The sequence below is a fragment of the Erinaceus europaeus genome, chromosome 18 (assembly GCF_950295315.1).
Source record: "Erinaceus europaeus chromosome 18, mEriEur2.1, whole genome shotgun sequence".
Taxonomy (NCBI): Eukaryota; Metazoa; Chordata; class Mammalia; order Eulipotyphla; family Erinaceidae; genus Erinaceus; species Erinaceus europaeus.
Genome location: NC_080179.1, coordinates 6,859,521 through 6,882,909, shown reverse-complemented (window position 1 = coordinate 6,882,909; position 23,389 = coordinate 6,859,521). Strand labels below are relative to the sequence as shown.

The following is a 23,389-nucleotide window of genomic DNA, read 5'->3' as shown; positions in this document are numbered from 1 at the left end:
GGGTTTCACATCTTATGAATGTGTTGGAATGTATTTCTCCTCAGATCTCAGAATCGTTTCTGAAAATAACAATGCTGATTTATTCTAAAGAGATGATGAATCGTCCTGTGTTCTTTCATTGAACAACTGTTTATTAAGTCTCTTCTATATGATAGGCACTATTTAGACATTGAGATTAAAGCTGTACAGTCCCCTGTACTACCAGAAACCAGAGCTGAGCAGTCCTTTGGTATATAAATAAATAAATTAATGAAATAAATATAAACAAACAAACAAACTTGTGAACCAAATAGAAGATCCCCCTGCTCTATGTAACTGGACATACGGGAACGGTACTCAATGTTTACCTGTTTTCAAGTTCCTTCCCGCATCAGCAAAAGTGAAGAGATTATTTTTTAATTCTTAAGAAAATGGTGTTTGGTAGATCAAACAACTTTACTTTTTTTTTTTTAAAGATTTATTCATTTATTGGATAGAGACAGAGAAATCAAGAGGGAAGGGGGAGCTAGAAGGGGAGAAAGGAGGGAGAAAGAAGAGAGATTTCATATTGATTCACAAAATTTTAAGATATAATTTAAGACATAATTTCACACTATTCCCACCACCAGGGTTGTGTGTCTCCATTTCCTCCACTGGAAACTGCAGTAGTTCTCTCAAGGTCACAGATATGGGGTGACGATATTTCTGTAATCATCTATCTACATTTTTATATATTTGTGTCTCCCCCCCCCCCCCCAGTCCTGTATTCTCTTCCTTTCCAAGTCACCTACACCTATTACTATTTCCAAATGTCCTTACTTTTTTCCTCTTCTCTTTCCGGGTCCTGATGGAATTGAAGTTCAAAACCATCTGGTCATCTTCCCCTAACATTTCTCCCCCTCTGGGAATATGGATCAAAATTCTTTATAGGGTACAGAAGGTGGGCGTTCTGGCTTCTGTAATTGCTTCTCTGCTAGACATGGGCGTTGGCAGGTCGAACCATCATCCCCCTAGCCGGCTTCTATCTTTGCCTAGTGACTGCTTACCATCGGTACCTTATAGTGAGGACAAGGTCCTGAAGAAGCCCATATTCCTGATGGGTGTGACCTGTGGTAGTGGAGAGAGGGATCTATTAGCTGTCTAGGCTCATGATATCTATGGGGGAATTCAAAGATAACCTGACTAGGGCTCCAGATGGTGGGGTAGCCATCTTGTTACTTTTTGGCTTGACCAAAAAGGCCATCATTACACGAGCCAGTCCTTATTTATCTTTTGTAGCCCCTTCTTTATCTGATGAACTTAGACTTTGTCCCAGTTAAAGTTTTGAGTGTCATTTGAAGCATCCAGTATGCTATTAATTAGGTTTAGGGGTCTGGCCTCAAGTTAGGAAGGAAACACACCAAAGATTATAGTGAGGTCTAAGTTAACCTTAAGTTTTACTGCATTTACTTGTTTGATAATTCTAAAAAAGGCTGTCATAGGGACAGTAATTGTCCTTTGGTTGATATATATTTTTTGCCAGTGTATTTCTTGGCTAGTTGTATACAGCGTGTCTTTTCAAGATTATGAAGGGGTGACAATAATGTTGATGCTGTCAGAAGAGATTAGAGGATGTATCTTACTTTCTTTTGTGTTGTTAGTTGAGTAGACAGAGGGATTGAGGGAAGTGGTACGGGGCATGAGAGGAGGGTGTCTAGGCCTAAGTAAATGTATTTGATTTGACAGTGCATAGTACGTTCTTTGGGCCTCTCCACTTTCTGAGCATACTGGGTCTGAGCCTAATGTCATTGGCTTATTAAGCACTTTCACTTTGAGTTACATAGTTGCCCCTATGTGTATCCGGTACCCTAGACTCTAGCCTATATCTAAGGGTCTGTAAGTCTGTTAGAGAGTGCGCCGTCTGAAAGGAGTTCTGTAATTTTAAAGTTACAATTTGGAGGTCAGTTTAAGTACCAACTTGATTGTAAGTAAATATGACTTCAGAATGAAGCAAACGTTTAGATTTATTATCATGAAGAATTATTTAAAGCAAAGACTTAGAAATACTACTATCCCATGCTGTTTTGTTCCATGTACATGCTGCCTGTCCTCTGCATCATAAAGCTCCCATGGAGGTGGTGCAATGGATAAAGCATTGGACTCTCAAGCGTGAGGTCCTAAGTTCGACCCCCAGCAGCACATGTACCAGAAAGCTGTCTGGTTCTTTCTCTTTCTTTCTTTCTTTCTTTCTTTCTTTCTTTCTTTCTTTCTTTCTTTCTTTCTCCTACTATCTTTCTGATTAATAAATAATAATAATTATATAATATATATATTCCCACTAGAAGCTTATAGTGTATTTTTATTTCTCTATCCATTTCAGGTCAGCTCATTTCGGATCAAGTGGCAGAAATAGTGTCTAAATATGACCCTAAAGTTTACAGTGTCAAGTACAATAACCAGTTAGCAACTCGGACTGCACAAGCTATTTTTGATGACAGTTACTTGGGTAGGTAGAACTGTTAGTACCTATTATTATTGTTGTTATTAACGGTTAATACCTGTTATTCTTGAAAGTATGCTGCTTATCCTGTATTTGCTTATGTTACTTTAATTTGGACATTTTTTTGAAATGTTTTCTAATATAAATAACATACAATTTCAAATTGCTGTTGAAAATCATCATATAGGTTTTGTTCATTTTTTAAAGACATTCCAGAGCATGTCTGTTTATACTAGAAGATGAATAATATATACCGACTGTGTCTGAATGTACCACCTCTATCTATAGTATCACCTCATTTAATCCTGCAGGGCTGTGTAAGCACTGTTACCCCCCTTAATACACTAAGACACCAGGGGCCCAGGGAGGCAGAATTACTTCTCTGAAGACACCTTGTTGTTCTGAAATTCAGACCCAGTCAGCCTGATTCCTGAACTTTTACTGTGTTAAGCTTCCTTTTTTGCAATTTAGAATTTAGTAACTTTCAGTTTCTCTCCTGAAAATTTTCTTATTCATTTGACTAAGCACAAGCTTTTTTTTTTTTTAAACTTATTTGAACATAGTCATTTAGTTTTTTAAAAAGAATTTATTTATTTATTCATGAGAAAGATAGGCGAGAGAGAACCAGCCATCACACTGGTACATGTGCTGCCGGGGATCGAACTCAGGTCCTCATGGTTGAGAATCCAATGCTTTATCCACTGCACCACCTCCCAGACCACCACGCTTTTTACTGATTGAGAAAATCTGTTATTTGTTGGTTCTTTATGCCTAATTGCAGACTTATCCTGTTTTTGACCAACTCCTTTGTAAAGTTGATAGAACACCTCATTTTTCTGAGAGATACTGTTTGAGTATTTGACTCAGTTATTGACTTTAAGATGCATTTATTACACACACACGTACATACATACATACATGCCTACACACACACACACACACACACACACACACACGGACATAGTATTATAGTATTACATAATTAAAGATATTCATTCCTTGAAAGTATTTTCATAGAAAGCTCGGTCGTCAAGTATGCACATAGTCATTTATTCTTGGACAGTGTTTCATCTTTGCTTTTTTCTTTTTTTCTAGGCTACTCAGTGGCTGTTGGAGATTTCAATGGAGACGGCATAGATGGTATGAAGAAGCACTTCCTTCTTTCTGTAAAAAGTGTGGGGGATTGAACCAGGGACTTCAGAGCCTCAGGCATGAAGGCCCGTTTGCATAACCGTATGCTATCTGCTTACCACCCCTGAAATTCATGTTTATCTGACAGCTTATCTGAATGCCAAAAAAGATTGCAGGAAATCTGTCTTATCTGTTCTTTCTTCCTTTCTTTCTTTCTTTCTTTCTTTCTTTTTTCTTTCTTTCTTTCTTTTTTCTTTCTTTCTTTCTTTTTTGCCTCCAGGGTTGTTGCTGGGGCTTGGTGCCTGCACCACGAATCCACTGCTCCTGGAGGCCATTTTTTCCCTTTTGTTGCCCTTGTTGTTTTATCATTGTTGCGGTTATTATTATTATTATTGTTGTTGCTGTCGTTGGATAGGACAGAGAGAAATCAAGAGAGGAGGGGAAGACAGAGGGGGAGAGAAAGATAGACACCTGCAGACCTGCTTCACCGCCTGTGAAGCAACTCCCCTGCAGGTGGGGAGCCGGGGGCTCGAACCGGGATCCTTAGGCCGGTCCTTGTGCTTTGCACCATGTGTGCTCCCTTTCTTTTCCAGCACATGGAATGTACTTGCCACATGCTAGGGGTTCTATAAATAACACCTTAATGAACCAGTCAGTAAAGTGCATGGACACCCAAAGGGAAATAATTAAAAATTGGGTCTATATCAATACTCAACTTTTTTTCAAAGATTTTATTTATTCATGAGAAATGACAGGAGAGAGAGAAAAAACTAGACATCACTCTGATACATGTGCTGCCACGGATTGAACTCAGGACCTCATACTTGACAGTCCAATGCTTTATCCACTGCGCCATCTCCTGGACCACTATATCAGTACTCTTTTTTTTTTTTTTTTTTACGTATTTATTTATTCCCTTTTGTTGCCTTTGTTGTTTTATTATTGTTGTTGTTATTGATATTGTTGTTGTAGGATAAGACAGAGAGAAATGGAGAGAGGGGGAGAGAAAGACAGACTCCTGCAGACCTGCTTCACTGCTTGTGAAGCAACTCCCCTGCAGGTGGTGAGCCCGAGGCTCGAACCTGGATCCTTATGCCGGTCCTTGTGCTTTCCGCCACGTGCGCTCAACCCGCTGCGCTACCGCCCGCCTCCCATCAATACTCTTATAAAACACATACTTTTGGTTTAGCAATATGTACCCAAGAAACTTTTAAAATTATACCAAACCCTTGATGAAAGTTACAAGTAGAAACATTGAAAAATAAATATCCAAATAAATAAGCATCATTTTAGACAAGTCCATATGAAATTAAAAGAAAGAAAGAAAGAAAGAAAGAAAGAAAAAGAAAGAAAAAGATTGACTAAACATTTGAAACAACAGGCACTGCAAAATTTAGACACTGAAGAGTTCTGAAACCATGATTCTGGAATATGACAGGAGAAATGGAGACGCTTCAGCTTGAGGGGCGCTGTTGTGTGAAGCTCCTGGAGCGGCTGCTGGTGTTCAGCTCCTCTCTCCCAATCTCTCCCTCCCCCAGCACTCTCAGCTGTTTCTTCAGCTCCTTCCTCTTTGTTTTCAGCAGACTCAGCTCTCTTGGAGTGGCTTGACTTTTTCTTATTCAAGGCATGATCTGTGAACATACTCTCTGCCAGGCTGCTAGCCCTCCCTTCCTCTGTTCATCTGTCTTCTTTCAAAATGCAGTCTGGGTGGGAATCACAGATTTCACCTTGCTTTTTTTAAATTTATTTTTATTTTTTTCCTTTTGTTGCCCTTGCTGTTTATCATTATTGTTGTTATGGCTGTCGTTGTTGTTGGATAGGACAGAGCGAAATGGAGAGAGGAGGGGAAGACAGAGGGGGAGAGAAAGACAGACACCTACAGACCTGCTTCACCGCCTGTGCAGTGACTCCCCTGCAGGTGGGGAGCTGGGGGCTTGAACCAGGATCCTTATGCCAGTCCTTGCGCTTCATGCCATGTGCGCTTAAACTGCTGGGCCACCCACTGGCTCCTCTTTTATTTATTTATTTATTTATTTATTTATTTATTTATTCCCTTTTGTTGCCCTTGTTGTTTTATTGTTGTCGTTATTATTGTTGTTGTCGTTGTTGGATAGGACAGAGAGAAATGGAGAGAGGAGGGGAAGACAGAGAGGAGGAGACAAAGACAGACACCTGCAGACCTGCTTCACCGCCTGTGAAGCGACTCCCCTGCAGGTGGGGAGCCGGGGTTCGAACTGGGATCCTTATGCTGCTCCTTGTGCTTTGCGCCACCTGCGCTTAACCCGCTGTGCTACAGCCCGACTCCCCTCTCTCTTTTTTTTTTAACTATTTATTATTTTAATAGAGATACACAGAAAGAGAGAGAAAGACTGACCGACTGACCAGAGCACTGCATAGCTCTGACTTATGGTAGTGCAGGTGGATTGAACTTGGGACTTTAGTACCTCAGCGTGATCGTCTTTTGCATAACTAATACTGTCTACCCCACCCAGCTTCACCTGTTTTTGATTTTATCTCTGCCACTGCCATGTTAACTCTTTTTCAGTTTTCTTGATATTATTTTTCAGCACTATGTATAGTTTTTTGTCACTTTATTTTTAAAAACTATTTTCTTTCTTTCTTCTCTCTCCCTTTTTTTCCTTTTAACCAGAGCACTGCTCAGCTCTGGCTTATGGTGCTGTGGGGGATTGAACTTGGGACTTGAGGGCCTCAGGCATGAGGGTCTCTTTGCATCACCAGTATGCTATTTCCCCCTGCCTGCGTTTCATCACTTTATTTTCTTTAAAATTTTTTTTTTTTTCTTTTTGCTGCCTCCAGTCTCTGGAGTTCAGTGCAGATATTACAGTCCACAATTCCTGGTGGCTCTGTCTCCATCCCCATTATTTTATTCATCGGACAGAGAGAGATTAAGAAAGAAGGAGGAGAAAGAAAGGGAGAGAGAAAGACACTTGCAGACCTGCTTCACTGCTTGTGAGGTGTCCCCACTGCAGGTGGGGAGCCAGGGCTTAAACCCTTGTCCTTGTGCCTAGTACTGTGTGTGCTTAACTGGGTGTTCCTCTGCCTGGCCCCCATTATGGTTGTTTTCTTTTGAACAGAAATGCAAAGGCTATGAAGGGAATGTATGCTTTTGAAAGTCCTCAGTAATTTTTCAGTGCTTTCTAAAGGTTTGATTTTGTGATTGAAAAAAGTCTGGGCTCCTTGATTAGGGAGCCCCAGTTTTTAAAGTATCTGTTACTGAGACCATCGTCCTTGGGGGTGGCAGCTTCTGACAGTCATTCTCTTCATCTTTTAACATTGGTCTAAAAAAATGACTTTTTTTTTTTTTCCTCTCTAGACTTTGTTTCAGGAGTTCCAAGGGCAGCAAGGACATTGGGAATGGTAAGAATGTGGTTTTTTTTTTTTTTTTTAATTTTAGACTGGGGTGGGACGTTATATTTTACTTAATTTCATGTATTTTTATTTTCCCACACAGGTTTATATTTATGATGGGAAGAATATGTCCTCCTTACATAATTTTACTGGAGAGCAGGTATGCTTAAGCAAATAATTTTTCTCTTAACACATCTATATTTCCCAATGTTTTAAACTTTCTTAATGACATAATGATTTAATACTCAGTGTATAATAAATATTTATTTCATGTTCAGTATTAAGTATATAAAATAGAATGTAAATATTTCACCTTTATTTTAGCCAAACTAATTTGTTTTAGCAAAGTCCTTTTAATTTATATATTAAAGTTCATTTTGTGGAAATACACAAACTGTATGCCTATCATACACAAAGTCACAAAAAATTCTTTTTTCTTTGCTGATGACAGTTAATTTGTTAAATTTAATCCATTATACTTGGTGACATAATTCATTAAGGCAAGGCATGATCTACTTTAATTTTATTAGATGTGAAACAAAGCACGGCACAGATATACTACAAATTAATTGCCTTTGTATTATGTGAAGTAAAAAGTCTTTAATGAAAAAGTAACTTCAGTACTAGATATTATCTATAATTATAGATCTTTCATAATGTATTCTGTACTTTATTGCACTAAATGATTTAGGAACGGTAAAAATTCAATGAGTAGGTGGAGAAAAAACGTCTCTTCATTAGATTTGAACTCAGGCACACTTCTTATTTAGTTTGGGTTGCTGGGCTTGGGGAAAGGTTTGAAAGGATGAGGAACTAGACTCACGGTTCTCAGAATACTCTTTCCCATTAGCTTGTGGTCAGCTTTGACACACGAAACAATCTTACATTTGCACAAAATAATCTTACATTTGCGGCAGGCATGGTTTCCTGTTCTGCTCTTGTAACTCCTCCACTCTAAGTAGCTTCTGCTGATTGACAACTTGTCTGTAGATCATGGTCTGTGCTGTGCTATGGTGATAACTTGTTCCTTTTCAGCTGTTTGTGGGGGAGAAGGAGGTCAGGGGAACATGGACTTTGAATTAGGGCAGGCCTGGCCACCGTCCTGTTTTAGTGTATGGGACAAAGTATTAACAGCTGCAAATCTGATTGCTTATTTGTTTGTTTGTGAAAATAAGGAGCTGGCAATTTCTTCATGGAGTTGTGAAGAGAGTCAAATTTAGAAAATTCAGAGCGATTAGGGCAAGGGCAAGGATTATTTCAATAAATGACTTTTTTTTTTTTTCTTTTGACCAGAGCATTGCTCAGTCTAGGACTTTGGAGCCTCAGGACTCAGAGTCTTTGCATTACTGTTAAGCTATCCACTCTACCCTTAACATCACTTCTTTATACTTTCAAACCAAGTACCCTGTGATACTGAGACTCAAGAATAGTATTCTGGGGGGCCAGGCGGTAGTGCAGCGGGTTAAGCGCACCAGTGGTGAAGCAGGTCTGCAGGTGTCTCCATTTCTCTTTCTCTCCCCCCTCTCTGTCTTCCCCTCCTCTTTTGATTTTTCTCTGTCATATCCAACAACAATAGCAGTGAAAATAATAACAAGGTGGGAGTCAAGGTGGTGCAGTGGGTTAAGCGCAAGAACCGGCGTAAGAATCCTGGTTCCGGCCCTGGGCTCCCCAACTGCAGGGGAGTCGCTTCACAAGTGGTGAAGCAGGTCTGCAGGTGTCTATCTTTCTCTCCCCTTCTCTCCCCTTCTCTGTCTTCCCCTGCTCTCACCATTTCTCTGACCTATCCAACAATAACGACATCAATAACCACAACAGTGTTAAACAGCAAGGGCAACAAAAGGGAAAATAAATAAATAAATAAATAAAAACAACAAGGGCAACAAAATGGGAAAAATGGCCTCCAGGAGCAGTGAATTCGTGGTGCAGGTACCAAACCCCAGCGATGACCCTGAAGGCAGGAAAAAAAAAAAAGAGATTCTGTTAAATCCCAGTCAGCACATCATGAAACTTTAAATACAATACATTTGGATTATACATTCTTTGTAACTGACTGTAGTGCTTGCCTTTCATGTTATCAGTTACGTGACCTCAGACCCCACAAGAGATAACATTGGCATCTCCCTTATCATTCCCTCTTCATATTTCAGCCAATCAAACTTTCCCTTTGGAGTGCTGAGTCATGTGACTTCGTCTTCACTTGAGTTCATCTTTATTCTGTCATCTTTCCTAGTGGTGGTGGTGGTGGTGTGTGTGTTCCACCAGCCTTATTGCTGGGCTCTGTGCCTCCATGGCTCCACCATTGTTTAGTGGTTGTTTCTTTCCTTTTAACAGAAAATAAGGGACAGTTAGAGAATGACAAAAGAAAAAGAGACATTTGTAGCACTGGTCCATATCACATGAAGCTTGCAAGGTGGTGGCCTGGGGCTTGAACCCATGTCTGGTAATGTGCAGTCTTTCCTGGGTGAGCTACCACCCAGCCCCTCTTCTAGTTTTGTTTTGCATAATGGGTTTTCCTTAGGACTTTCCTTTTCCACATTTGTTATTTCCAGCATAGCCACCATGTCTGTCCTTGATAGCGTCTTCCTGTGGTAGGGGAGAGGACTTTTCCTTGATAGCGTCTTCCTGTGGTAGGGGAGAGGACTTTTCCTTGATAGCGTCTTCCTGTGGTAGGGGAGAGGACTTTTCCTTGATAGCGTCTTCCTGTGGTAGGGAGAGGACTTTTCCTTGATAGCGTCTTCCTGTGGTAGGGAAAGGACTTTCCTCCGTCTCCACGTAATAAAATGTTTTACATATATACGCACATAATCTGCACCTTTGTATCATGTATCATTCAGAAGCCAAATTTCTAGCAAGTGAGTTGAGATGTGAGACAAAAGTATATTTAGTTCTGTGTCTCTACAGGCAACATTTTTAAAGAGTATTTATTTATTTTAATTTCTTTATTGGGGGATTAATGGTTTACATTTGACAGTGAAATACGATAGTTTGTACATGCATAACATTTCCCAGTTTTCCCCATAACAATTCAACCTCCACTAAGTCCTGCTCTGCCATCGTGTTCCAGGACCTGAACCCTCCCCCCGGCTCCAGAGTCTTTGACTTTATGCGATACACCAACCCCAGTCCAACTTCTGTTTTGTGTTTTCCCTTCTGATCTAGTTTCTCATCTTTTGTCTATGAGTGAGATTATCCCATATAGCAATTTTTTTTTAAGTTGTAGGAGTTTTACATTGAGTCAAGTATGACCTATTAATAATCGATTTTCTTTACTGCTTAAGAAATTCATTTATGACTTCTGGATTTAATTAAATTGACTATAATCCTATGTCTTCCTGATACTAGTCTGGACCTGGTGTTTTGGGAGGTCTTGAGGAGGAAGGGGGCTGATAGGTTAGGCCTGGAGGGAGGCATTGGTAGTCTCTGGACTTACGTTGCATATGCTGAAAACACAGAAGTGGTATACCAGGGGGAGTTGGGCGGTGGCGCAGAGGGTTAAGCGCACAGGGCGCAAACCCAAGGACCGGCTTAAGGATCCCGGTTTGAGCCCCCAGCTCCCCACCTGCACAGGAGTCACTTCACAGGCAGTGAAGCAGGTCTGCAAGTGTCTATCTTTCTCTCCCCCTCTCTGTCTTCCCCTTCTCTCTCCATTTCTCTCTGTCCTATCCAACAATGACGACAACAATAGAATAATAAGGGCCACAAAAGGGAATAAATAAATACAAATCTTAAAACAAAAAGCGGTATACCAGGAATCTATTTTATCCATAAGTCTCTGCTATTAAATGGGTCTCATTATCTGATTGTCATTGTATAGTAAGCAAAACACAGGAAATTTAGATTGTAGCGCTGTCTGTCCTAACAACCATTTATTTGATAAGTATGCTGCAGATATTAATTTTCCAAATTAGCTGGATAGAACGTAAACATCTCATTTTTATCTTATCCAGATGGCTGCATATTTTGGATTCTCTGTCGCTGCCACTGACATTAATGGGGATGAGTAAGTTTTTAAAAAATGTTTCCAGAGACAAGTTTTTTTCTCTAGTGTTTATGAACACTGTACTAAACTAAACATTTTTTCCTTCTGTTTCTCTGTCTCCTTCCTGCTACTTTAAGGAATCAATTCTAAGCAACTTTTATGATGAAACTAGAATGGATGGCCATTATACTGGTCATAATTTCTTTCAGTAGCTCTTAAAGCATGAAGGAACCAAGTATCTCACTAATACTGAAAAGCATCCTGAAAGGGTGGTTGTTTGCATTCGCAATGATCAGTCGATGCTTCAAAATGTCTGTGAGAGACTTGGAAAGAGAGAATCTTAAGTTTTAATAAGAAATAAGTGCATCAGATGGAGTTTGATCTTCAGCTGGTGAAACAGATTGTCCTCTGTTAGTTATGCAGATGTTTTCATCGGAGCCCCTCTCTTCATGGACCGTGGTTCTGATGGCAAGCTCCAAGAGGTGGGACAAGTCTCACTGGCTGTGCAAACAGCTTCAGGAGAATTCCAGACAACCAAGCTCAACGGCTTTGAAGTCTTTGCAAGGTTTGGCAGTGCAATAGCGCCGCTGGGGGATCTGGACCAGGATGGCTTCAATGGTGAGAACAAAATGCAACGATAGGTTCCTCAGTTTCTGTGTTTACTTGGAAAAGTTTGTGGTCCGGGTGGTGGTGCAGTGGATAGGGCATCGGACTCTCAAGCGTGAGGTTCTGAGTTCAGTCCCCGGCAGCACATGTATCAGAGTGATGTCTGGTTCTTTCTCTCCTCCTGTCTTTCTCATTAATAAATAAATAAAATCTTTAAAAAAAGAGAAGAAAAGTTCTGTGCTCGTCTCTGTAGAAGCCCTCCCTGGAAAGAAGGGTCAAATGAATGACCACAAGTCACAGTTTAGGTGGCTCTTTTCCCTTAAAAATCAGAGCAGACTTCCCCTAAACTTGACTCACCGTTATTCGTGTAATGTTAAAATGCCGTGCTGGGAAGGTTAATTTCTGAAAGGAAGTTCCAGGAGAGGAGCCCACTGGTGATGTTCTGGATCATTTCAGTTCAGCAGCAGTGCCCTCTGCTGACCATTTGCTGACATGTCCACAAAATGCTTCCAGGCACATTGTACTTGGAATAGTCCCATTTAATGATTTAATTAACTGTGGATGTCTAAAAAGCTGAGTTGACCATTACTAGAGAATGAAGTATTTATAAATTATCAAGACTTTTTAAACACTACTATGAAAAATATTTCTAGAGAACATAGGATGGAGAGCCAGATTGTTGGTTTGTTTATATAAAAATACATACATAGAGAATTATACCCCTTAAAATTTAAAAATATTTATGAAAGAAGTAAATTTCTGGGGTTATGGATACAGCTCAGTAGTAGATTGTATTTTATATTTACCTCTTGAAATTTAAAAATTTCTCAGTGACTTAAGTACTTTTTTTTTTTTAAGACTTTTTTTTTGCCTGCAGGGATATTGCTGGGACTCAGTGCCAGCACCATGAATCCACTGCTCCTAGAGGCCATTTTCTTCCCCTTTTTGTTGCCCTTGTTGTTGTAGCCTTTTTGTGGTCATTATTATTGTTGTTGATGTCGTTGTTGTTGGATAAAACAGAGAGAAATGGAGAGAGGAGGGGAAGACAGAGAGGGGGAGAGAAAGACAGATACCTGCAGACCTGCTTTACCGCTAGTGAAGTGACCCCCCTGCAGGTGGGGAGCCGGGGGCTCGAACCAGGTTCTTTAAGCCAGTCCTTGCGTTTTACACCACGTGCGCTTAATCTGTGGTGCTACCACCCAACCCCCATTTAAGTACTTTTTACGAGTAACACAGACCTAGCTAGTATATTACTACCAGACAAGCCAGCGTTGAGTAAGGACAATTTTGTGTAATTAAACATGAAATGCAGTCATTTGGGGACATACTGGTTCATGAAAAGATGTGTGTTCAGGTCTCTGCTGGCTTCAGGCATGCAGCCAGAAGAAGGGAAGAGCAGTTTGGATATATTAAGAAAACGGAGGCAGTCTGGCATGGCTGCTCTGTGGGCAATACAGATGTGCCCTTGCTCTCATGAAGCTTTGTGTCGTGCAGAAGCCATTGAGTAAATCAGTGGTGAAGAAATTCAGGTAGATCCAGGTGTCATCAGGATGCCGGCCAGACTTCCCTGGATTGAAGACCCCACTAATATGTCCTGGAGCTCAGCTTCCCCAGAGACCCACCCTACTAGGGAAAAAGAGAGGCAGACTGGGAGTATGGACCGACCGGTCAACGCCCATGTTCAGCGGGGAAGCAACTACAGAAGCCAGACCTTCTGCAACCCTCAATGACCCTGGGTCCATGCTCCCAGAGGGATAGAGAATGGGAAAGCTATCGGAGGAGGGGGTGGGATATGGAGATTGGGCGGTGGGAATTGTACCCCTCCTACCCTATGGTTTTGTTAATTAATCCTTTCTTAAATAAAAAAAAAAATTAAAAAAAAAAAAAAGAAATTCAGGTAGAAATAGAAATCCAGATGCTAAAAGCTGAGGGTTAAACAAAGAAAGAAAGAAAATGCAATCTGCTGGAGACCTCCTAGACATTAACTGACAGAGAAAGAATGATGCTGGCAGGTAACAGATTTGACTTCTGCTTTGGACAGGCGGAAAGTAAGGTCCTAGTGCAAGTCACTAACGCGGGAGGGAACAGCAAGCATAAGCTCAAAGATGGGAACTAAGCATGTTTATGAGTTAGGGAATGGGAGTCGGGCGGTAGCGCAGTGGGTTAGTGCAGGTGGTGCAAAGTGCAAGGACGGGGTAAGGATCCTGGTTCCAGCCCCCGGCTCCCCACCTGCAGGGGTCCCTTCACAGGCGGTGAAGCAGGTCTGCAGGTGTCTGTCTTTCTCTCCCCCTCTCTGTCTTCCCCTCCTCTCTCCATTTCTCACTGTCCTATCCAACAACAACGACATCAATAATAACAACAGTAACTACAACACCAATGAAAAACAACAGGGGCAAGGGAAAATAAATAAATAAATATAAAAAAAAATAAAAGAAGAGTTAGGGAGGAAAAAAAAAAAAAGGCCAGGGTTGGTAGCAAGAGTCAGAAGTCGTGGGGCATGAGAGGGAAGACCGGGCGAACGTAGCAGAGTTTTAATGCACTGGAAACTAATCGCAGGATTTTGAGACAGCTGCCGTGAGTAACGTGGGGCAGTTTTGAGGAAAGTGGGTCATGTGAGCATTGTGTAGCTGGGGGGTATGTTTCCCGAAGAGGATGAGCGTGGTCTCCTGAGGGTTCTGAAGCAGAGAGGGAGAGGGAGCCAAGCAGACATTTTTAAACTGTTATGTTAGGGCTAGAAAAGGCCATAGTGACTTTAATGTTTTGTTTTTGTAGATTTTTTTTTTAAATTAGTGATCTAGTATTGATTTACAAAATTATGAGACAACAGGGCTATAATTCCACACTGTTCCCACCATCAGAGTTCCGAATCCCCATTCCCTCCATCGGAAACGACATGGGTTGACTATTATTTCTCTGTCTGTATTTATATATATTTGCTTTCTACTGTGGAAAGCAGTCTGGAGAACTCTCATAAGGCTAGATAGAAATGGACCTACCTTATTACCCAGCAATTCTCTTCCTGGGGATATATCCTAAAGAATTTTTTTTTTAATTTCTTTATTGGGGGAGTACTGATTTACCGTCAATTGTAAAATACAATAGTTTGTACGTGTTTAACATTTCCTAGTTTTCCACATAACAGTTCAGCCCCCACTAGGTCCTCCTCTGCCATCATGTTCCAGGACCTGGCTCCCCCCCACCCCCACTCTTATTTCAGTGTGATATACCAACTCTAGTCCAGGTTCTGCTAAAGCATTATTTATTTATTTATTTATTTATTCCCTTTTGTTGTCCTTGTTTTATTGTTGTAGTTACTATTGATGTCATCATTGTTGGATAGGACAGAGAGAAATGGAGAGAGGAGGGGAAGACAGAGAGGGGGAGAGAAAGACAGACACCTGCAGACCTGCTTTACCATTTGTGAAGCGACTTCCCTGCAGGTGGGGAGCCGGGGCCTGGAACCGGGATCCTTACGCCGGTCCTTGTGTTTTGAGTCACCTGCGCTTAACCCACTGCGCTACCACCCGACTCCTAGCAATTTTTTTTAAAAAGAATTTTATACTTATATGTAATATTGCAGTGTAAGTTGAGCAAGATTTAATGAAGTCAGAACTTTCACATTCGTGAGTCAAGTTGACTTGTGCACTGAAAGACACAAAAGTCACAGTTGCCAAAAATTAACTAGCATGTCAAAGGCTAGAATGAAACCGGCAGTGATAGCCTGAAGTCACATCTAGAATTTCTCACTCCAAATTATGTCATTTTCTAGCAAGTTTTGCCTGAATCTTCTTGATTGTTGCTTTTAAATAAGAGTGGACTACTGATCTCTGAATGGGGTGTTGATTATGCTAAACGGACTCTATGAATATTAAGATCTTTTCCATGTAAATCACCACTAAGATGTCTGTTCACCCCTGCCCTCTTTCCTATCTTCTTTTTTTCTTTATCTTTCTTCCCCTTCCTCCTCTTAACTTTCTTCATCTCCTTCCTCCGTCTCTCTCCAGATGTGGCAATTGCTGCTCCGTATGGGGGTGAAGACAAAAAAGGAATTGTTTATATTTTCAATGGAAGACTCACAGGTTTGAATGCAGTGCCATCACAGATCCTGGAAGGGAAGTGGGCTGCCCGCAGCATGCCACCCAGCTTTGGCTACTCCATGAAAGGAGCCACAGATATAGACAGAAATGGATATCCAGGTATTTTTTTTTAAAAAATACTTATTTCCTTTTTGTTGCCCTTGCTGTTTTTTATTGTTGTTGTAGATGTCATCATAGTTGGACAGGACAGAGAGAAATGGAGAGAGGAGAGGAAGACAGAAAGGGAGAGAGAAAGACAGACACCTGCAGACCTGCTTCACCGCCTGTGAAGTGACTCCCCTGCAGGTGGGGAGCTGGGGGCTCAAACTGGGATTCTTGCGCCGGTCCTTGCGCTTTACGCCACGTGCGCTTAACCCGCTGCGCTACTGCCCGACTCCCAATATCAGTTATTTTTTTCTAGAATACATATATGACTTAGATTTTTTTCAGCTCTAGTAGCAAATACTATGTGACTACTCTCAGCTTATACTTCATTGCAATTCAATATTTTAAGTTTTTAAAAAATATTATTATTGTCATCTTTATTTTTTGGCTAAAGAGCCAGAAATCGAGAGGGCAGGGGGAGATATGGAGAGAGACAGAGAGACACCTGCAGCCCTGCTTCACCACTTGCAGAGTTTTCCCCCTGCAGGTGGGGTCCAGGGGCTTGAATCTTTTCACATTACAGTGTGCGTTCTACCATTCTGCCTGGCGCACCACCACCCACCACCCACGCCCTCTTGCTGCTCCTTTCTTTCTTTCTTTCTTTCTTTCTTTCTTTCTTTCTTTCTTTCTTTCTTTCTTTCTCTTTCTTTTAGGGAGAGATGGTAAGCACTGAAACTCTCTCTGGTTGTGATTGGGTGCTGGGCTTGGACCCAGGAACTGACAAAACAGTCATACTTTCCATTTGGGCATTCTGCTGAGTCCCTTCTCCTTCTCCTTCTCCTTCTCCTTCTCCTTCTCCTTCTCCTTCTCCTTCTCCTTCTCCTTCTTCTTCTTTTTAAATCATTTATTGTCAAAACACTTTCAAAGAAAGAAATAGTGGGTAGGGTTGCTCAAAGGACTACATATCAATTCAGTTACCTTATTCCTGCACGGACTCTGATGTTAGATGAGTGATTTTTTCTTTTATTTATTTATTTATTTATTTATTTATCCCCTTTAGTTGCCCTTGTTGGTTTTTATTGTTGTAGTCATTGTTGGGTAAGACAGAGAGAACTGGAGAGAGACGGGGAAGACAGAGAGGGGGAGACAAAGACAGACAGCGGCAGACCTGCTTCACCTCTTGTGAAGTGACTCCCCTCCAGATGGGGAGCCGGAGGCTAGAACCCGGGGTCCTTGTGCCGGTCCTTGCACTTCGCACCACCTGCACGTAACCCGCTGCGCTATTGCCCGACTCCCAGATGAGTGATTTCTATGGTTCTTGTCTTAAAACTCAGGTTGAAGGAAGTCAAGGTGAATTTGAAGCATTTGGTTAATATTATCACACTCTGTCAGTTAACACTTATTCAGGCTTGAAACAAAATCAGTGTTTGCATTTTTTTCTGGTGTTGTAAACAGGTATTGCTCAGTTCAATACATCCTATAAGGTAACATGGTGAACAGATTAAGAAACAACGAGAAAGAGTATCTATTTTTTTCTCCATAAATTTGTTAGATATTTTTAGAGGATTTTACTTTATTTTTGTGTATATGTTTTTATACAACTCTTAAGTTTCTTTGGGGTATTTACCTTCTGCCGTTAAAAGAATGAAACCAGTGTAGAAGATATAATCTACAGGAAAAAAAAAGTGTTATTTCTGAATGCTTTTAAGAGTATTTGTATTGAGAAAATACAACTTATCTTTATTCTAGTTTAAAAGTTGTTGCATTATGATTCATTGTTCAGCTCCAAATTAAAGTTCTTGTTCACTCTTGTTAAAATTGTTGTTACATTTTGCCTGTTTTTAAGATATTAAGTCTGTCAGAATGCAATGTTCCACATTATACTTTTGTCTCTGTGAGACAATAAAGAAATCTAGGCAACTTCCTAAGCAAGCAAAAAAAAAATTATATGCTACATATGAAACAAAGAGAGAGAGAGAGTTTCACCTGAAACAGGTGGGGAGAGGCAAGCTTTCTCTAGCGCAGGGGAGGACAGCGCAGATAGAGAGCTTTCTCTAGCGCAGGGAAGGCTGGTCTTGATTCTCAGTCTCAGGCATGACAACCTGGGTATGCTGATTTATTTTTTAATTGAGAGCCCAGCCAGAGTGTTTGTTGTTCTACTCTTTGTTAAAAATCACTTGACTGGGGTAAGTGATGATTTTCAAGGCAGTTCTCACGTGAGTGTAGTTTTTTTTTTTTTCTTTTCCGATTTTTTTAATTGGGGAATTAATGTTTTACATTCAACAGTAAATACAATAGTTTGTACATGCATAACATTCCCCAGCTTCCCATATAACAATACAACCCCCACTAGGTCCTCTGAATCCTTCTTGGACCTGTATTCTCACCACCCACCCACCCCAGTCTTTTACTTTGGTGCGATACGCCCTGAGTGTAGTTTTTTTTTATCTCACCATCCACTAATTTATCAGTTTCCTCCGCCAGGACTGGCGCACTCTCTGATGTGCCCTCAGAGGTCAGGCTTAGGGCCCCAGGCATCCAGGCACCTACCACTGAGCCACCCTGCCTCCCTTCTTGGCACTGTTAGTGGCAGGTTCTGTTCACTTCAGTTGCCAGAAACTTTCCATTGTGTTTTATTTTTCCTATCTATCAAATTACTTTGACATACCTTATTGAACCTTATTTTGGGGGCATTATGTTTTTGCATATAGTTCTGGTATATACCTCTGATTATTTCCTTAGGACAAAATTTAAGAATCGTTCTGTCAAAGGTATGCACTTTAAAAAATATATATGACTTGACACATATTTTCAGATTATAACTCCACTCCCTCCTAGTGAAGACTTTGCAGCTTTTATAAATACACTTAGTAAGGGCACATCATTTCCTAACATTTTTACCTATACTGAGAATCAAGTTGTCTTTTTTAAAAAATTTAAATAAAGAATCTTTTAACTGTATATAATCCAGCCTGCCTTTCTTTATGGTTCCTTGTCTACTTAGAAGGGCTTACTTGGGGGCCAGATGTGGTGCACCAGGTCAAGCACAGGGATGGCGTAAGGATCCCAGTTCGAGCCCCGATTCCCCACCTGCAGAGAAGTCGCTTCACAGGCGGTGAAGCAGGTCTGCAGGTGTCTGTCTTTCTCTCCTCCTCTCTGTCTTCCCCTCCTCTCTCCATTTCTCTCTGTCCTGTCCAGTAAAATGGGAAAAAAATGGCCACCAGGAGCAGTGGATTTGTCCTGCAGGCTCTGAGCCCCAACAATAAACCTGGAGGCAAAAAAAAAAAAAAGAGGGAGGGGAGGGGGCTTACTTAAATTTAGCTTAGTTACACTCTGAAATAAAGCTCTGATTTTACTTCACCCAAATTGTGAATCGGTTGTCCTAGGTACTCATGACAACTGATTAATCTGTTCTTGTTAATTCAGATTCTGTCTGTATTCATTCTCAGTCTATGTAATGTGCTTTTCTAATTTTGCTTTGCTTTTAAAATAAAACGAAATGTAAAAAGATGCATTTGTAATAAGATTAAAATGCACAGGTGTCTATAAAGCTTTTTTGGGGGGAGCATAGACTTCCCTATTGTTACTTTTTTAAAGTACATTTTATTTAAAAGATTCTTATTTACCTAGATGAGAAGCTAGTTTTATGATGAACATTTTTCATTGGTGATAATTCATTTAGAATTCTCATGTATTCTAGCCTGTCAGATCTTATTTTATAGCTGCTTAATTAAGAATGATTTTGAGACTATATTTAAATATTTTTATATTCACTGGAAGTCATAGAGAAAGATATATGAATGTTTTAAACTACTGTTTTTAATATGTGTTTTCTTTTTAAAGACTTAATTGTAGGAGCCTTTGGTGTAGATAGAGCTGTACTCTACAGGTGAGTTTATTTTAATATTCTATAACAGAAACAGGTGGTCTGGGAGGTGGTGCAGTGGATAAAGCATCGGACTCTCAAGCATGAGGTCCTGAGTTCAATCCCCGACAGCACATGTGTCTGGTTCTTTCTCTTCTCCTATCTTTCTCGTTAATAAATAAATAAAATCTTTTAAAAAAACAGAAACAGTCTAGATTATTGGACTGTCAGAGAAGTTATGAGGCATTTTTGCCTAAAAAAATATCTCATAACTTTTCAGACAGCCCAATATTTGAAAGTTTTATAAGTTAAGTTAAAAAAAAAACCTTGTAGTTAAGTAACTGTTTGAATTTCAGGTTAATTTTTTGAAGTAGTGGCTAAATTAATTTGTTTTTTTATGTCCAAAATGTGTTCTTGGAAAATATTATTTATTTAGAGATTTCAAAGTAGTGAAATTTGTAGACAAAGATGCAGCTGACCCAGTCCTTCTAATACTTGAACATCGTGATCTTCAGGATACACTAAGCATTTAAAACCGCTGGGTCCAAGTCCAGATCGGGCAGAGAGTTGCCCTGGGGCTGTTAGATGGTCGTCATCATGAATTTTCCCCTATCTGTTTTCTCTGTTATAAACTATAATAAATGTTTCCCTACATATACAGTGAGTGAAAACCTACAATGCTTAAATCAATTTAATAACCCGCCTCCCTTTGTTTTTTGCTTACCAGGGCCAGACCAGTTATCACCGTGAATGCTGGTCTTGAAGTTTACCCTAGCATTTTAAATCAGGACAGTAAAACTTGCCCACTGCCTGGGACAGAGCTCAAAGTTTCCTGGTAAGCATATTTGTTTAATAATAGTTACTACTGTGATTAATTGGTTCATCCATTTTAAATAATTGAAAATAAAGGTAAGGTGCTGAAATATTGTTAAAGTAGTTTCTATGAGTATCTTCTATCTTCTTTTTTTTTTTTAATTTTATTTCTTTTGGATAGAGATGGAGAGAAATTAAGAGGGAATGAGTAGCTAGAGAATGTTTGCTCAATGATTTTATACATATATATATATATATATATATATATATATATATCCTTTTGCTAGAGGCAGAGAAATTGAGAGGGAATGGGGAGATAGCGAAGGAGAGAGAAGGAGACACCTGTAGCTCTGTTTCACTGCTCTGGAAGCTTGGCAGATGGAAACCAGGAACATGAATTCAGGTGCTTGTACATGTTGACATGTGCACCCTCCTGGGTATGCCACTGTTGGAGCCCCTGAATATAAAAGTAGGGAACACTAATAAGACCTCATAGACTCATTTAATTTTAAACAGGTCCAGGGATATTTTAAGTTTTAAAGATACTGTTTTTTTTTTCAGGTTTAATATCTATTAATAGCTGGATGAAATTTTATTTTATTCCAATATTTTGATCTTCTATTTCTTGACTAATCTCTAGAAAAAAAAATTGTAAGTTCAATGCATGAATTCTTTTCAAGTTAGTTCTTCAAGTCTCCATTATTTGAATGCCACTTTTTTGCTTTGCCCTATAATTCTTGTTGTTTTCATCTAACGTGTTTTTATAATTTTCTTATGACCTCTTTAAATTACTCATACTTTACAACATTTTAAAATAAAATGGAAAAACTATTATCTTTCTTACATTTCAAAATAAATATAAAATTAATAGTGAAAAACTTAGACCCATAATTACATGAAATAGAACTTTATAAAAAGACTGATGGAGGGGGCCAGGTGGTGGCATACCTGGTTGAACTCACATGTACAATGTGCAAGGACCCAAGTTCAAGCCCCCTGGTTCCCACCTGCAGGGGGAAAGCTTTACAAGTGAAGCAGGGCCACAGGTGTCTCTCCGTCTCTGCATCCTTTTGATTTCTAGCTGTCTCTATGCAATAAATAAATAAAGATAATAAATTTTTTCAAAGAATTAAGAAAATACTGTTCATAACCTTTGTGCATGTGGAAAGATTAGAACAAACTTACAAAATTAGTAGAATGAGTAGAAAGTAGGAAAATTTTATTACAAAAAATATTTTTCTGATTTTACTTTTGAATCATTATGTTATTATTCAATGCATCCTTCCTTCCATTCAGTAGCATTGCTAATCTTTTTAAATCGATTGTCCACAAAGTTGTTTTCAAGATTTTATCTTTAAATTTTAGGCTTTCTTCTCCTTCATTCATTCAGCTTGGATGTCCTGACAGTCAAGTACCTAACACTCTGTTTACAATTATGCTAATAGTTCAAAACCTCCAATATAGCTGCAAAAGCAGTAACTCTCGTGTTTTATACGTGTTTTGTGTCATAATCCAATAAACATATGCACTTACTGGTTTCACAAAATCTTATATTTGATACCTACGTCATTTTTCTTTACTTTTTTTTTTTTTTTTTTTTAAGATGCTAGATATAACCTATTACTGATGTCAGGAACCAGTAATAAATAGTGGCAAACACAGGTCTTAGGAGCATGCTAGTTAAAGGAATCTTGGAGGAATGTTTTTCTTGAATGATATATTATTGAATTCTAAACTACTATTTCCCTCTTTTATACTTAACAGCAGACTCTGTAAAGTTGGACCCCCCCCCCCCCCACTACCACCCCCAAAGGGCTGTGAAAGGAAATGTGCTTAAAGTTCACAAGGACGAGTCAAGCTTATTTTGTATTGCTTTGTTCAAGAATGTTAAGGGCTTTGTTCAAGAATATTAGGGACTGTGGATGTAGCTGTGGTCTATAGTGAGTGTTTGCCATGTGTGAGGCCCTGGTTTTGATCTCCAACACCAATGAGAAGAATACAAAATTTTAAAACATGAAGAAAGATAGAAGGCTTTACAATGTAAATTATGTTTTAGGAATAAGAGATTTGTGTAATTTAAAAATACACCTAAACTGGATTATCAAATTTGATTTTTCCCCCCCCCTACAGTTTTCACGTCAAGTTTTGCTTAAAGGCAGATGGCAAAGGAGTGCTACCCAGGAAACTTAGTAAGTGTGCTACAGAAATTGTATAGTATCTTTTTTTTTTTTTTTTTTTGCTTTTTGCCTCCGGGGTTATCGCTGGGATTTGGTGCTGGCACTGCGAATCCACTGCTCCTGGAGGCTATTTCTTCTCCCTCTTTTTTGTTGCCCTTGTTGCTCTTGTTGTTGTTATCATTGCCATTGTTGTTATTGATGCTGTCGTTGTTGGATAGGACAGAGAGAAATGGAGAGAGGAAGGGAAGACGGGGAGAGAAAGACAGACACCTGCAGACCTGCTTCACTGCCTGTGAAGCGACTCCCCTGCAGGTGGGGAACCGGGGGCTCGAACCGGGATCCTTCCGCTGGTCCTTGTGCTTTGTGCCACCTGCGCTTAACCTGCTGCGCTACCGCCTGACTCCCTGTATAGTATCTTAGTGATGCCACATACATTGCATACGGATGTTTAAAGCTATTTGAATAGTTCTTCAATTTTTTTATTTGATTCTTTATGTGTAAAGACATTTCAAAATTTCAATATAACTACTTCTGTGGAAACTCAATTTAGGAATACTAAATTTGTTTATATATATTTTGCCTACTGAATGGTAGAAATGGCCTTCCATGTCTCCCATGGCTTACCAGTGAGAAACAGATGCACTGTAAGGGAAGAGAGCATCATTGTTCATAACTATATAATCTCCTGAATTTATACTTTATGTCTTGGAGAAGTCTTCAGTGCTTTTAGGAGTAGAAGTAGTTTAGAAATAGTATGGAGAAGCAATTCTAGAAATCAGACCTTCCACCTTCTGTACCCCATAATGGTTC

General features: G+C 39.8%; 1 protein-coding gene across 1 annotated transcript in view; it reads left to right on the top strand.

Annotated features, from left to right (window-relative positions):
• ITGAV (integrin subunit alpha V) overlaps window positions 1-23,389 on the top strand; it is a 108,712-nt gene that overhangs the window by 58,060 nt on the left and 27,263 nt on the right. Inside the window, exons 7-16 of the mRNA XM_060178282.1 lie at window positions 2,339-2,464; window positions 3,554-3,598; window positions 6,924-6,967; window positions 7,062-7,118; window positions 10,906-10,958; window positions 11,353-11,555; window positions 15,548-15,739; window positions 19,568-19,613; window positions 20,317-20,424; window positions 22,533-22,591. Coding sequence (XP_060034265.1) covers window positions 2,339-2,464; window positions 3,554-3,598; window positions 6,924-6,967; window positions 7,062-7,118; window positions 10,906-10,958; window positions 11,353-11,555; window positions 15,548-15,739; window positions 19,568-19,613; window positions 20,317-20,424; window positions 22,533-22,591 — 933 coding nt within the window. The remainder of the gene's footprint in view (window positions 1-2,338; window positions 2,465-3,553; window positions 3,599-6,923; window positions 6,968-7,061; window positions 7,119-10,905; window positions 10,959-11,352; window positions 11,556-15,547; window positions 15,740-19,567; window positions 19,614-20,316; window positions 20,425-22,532; window positions 22,592-23,389) is intronic.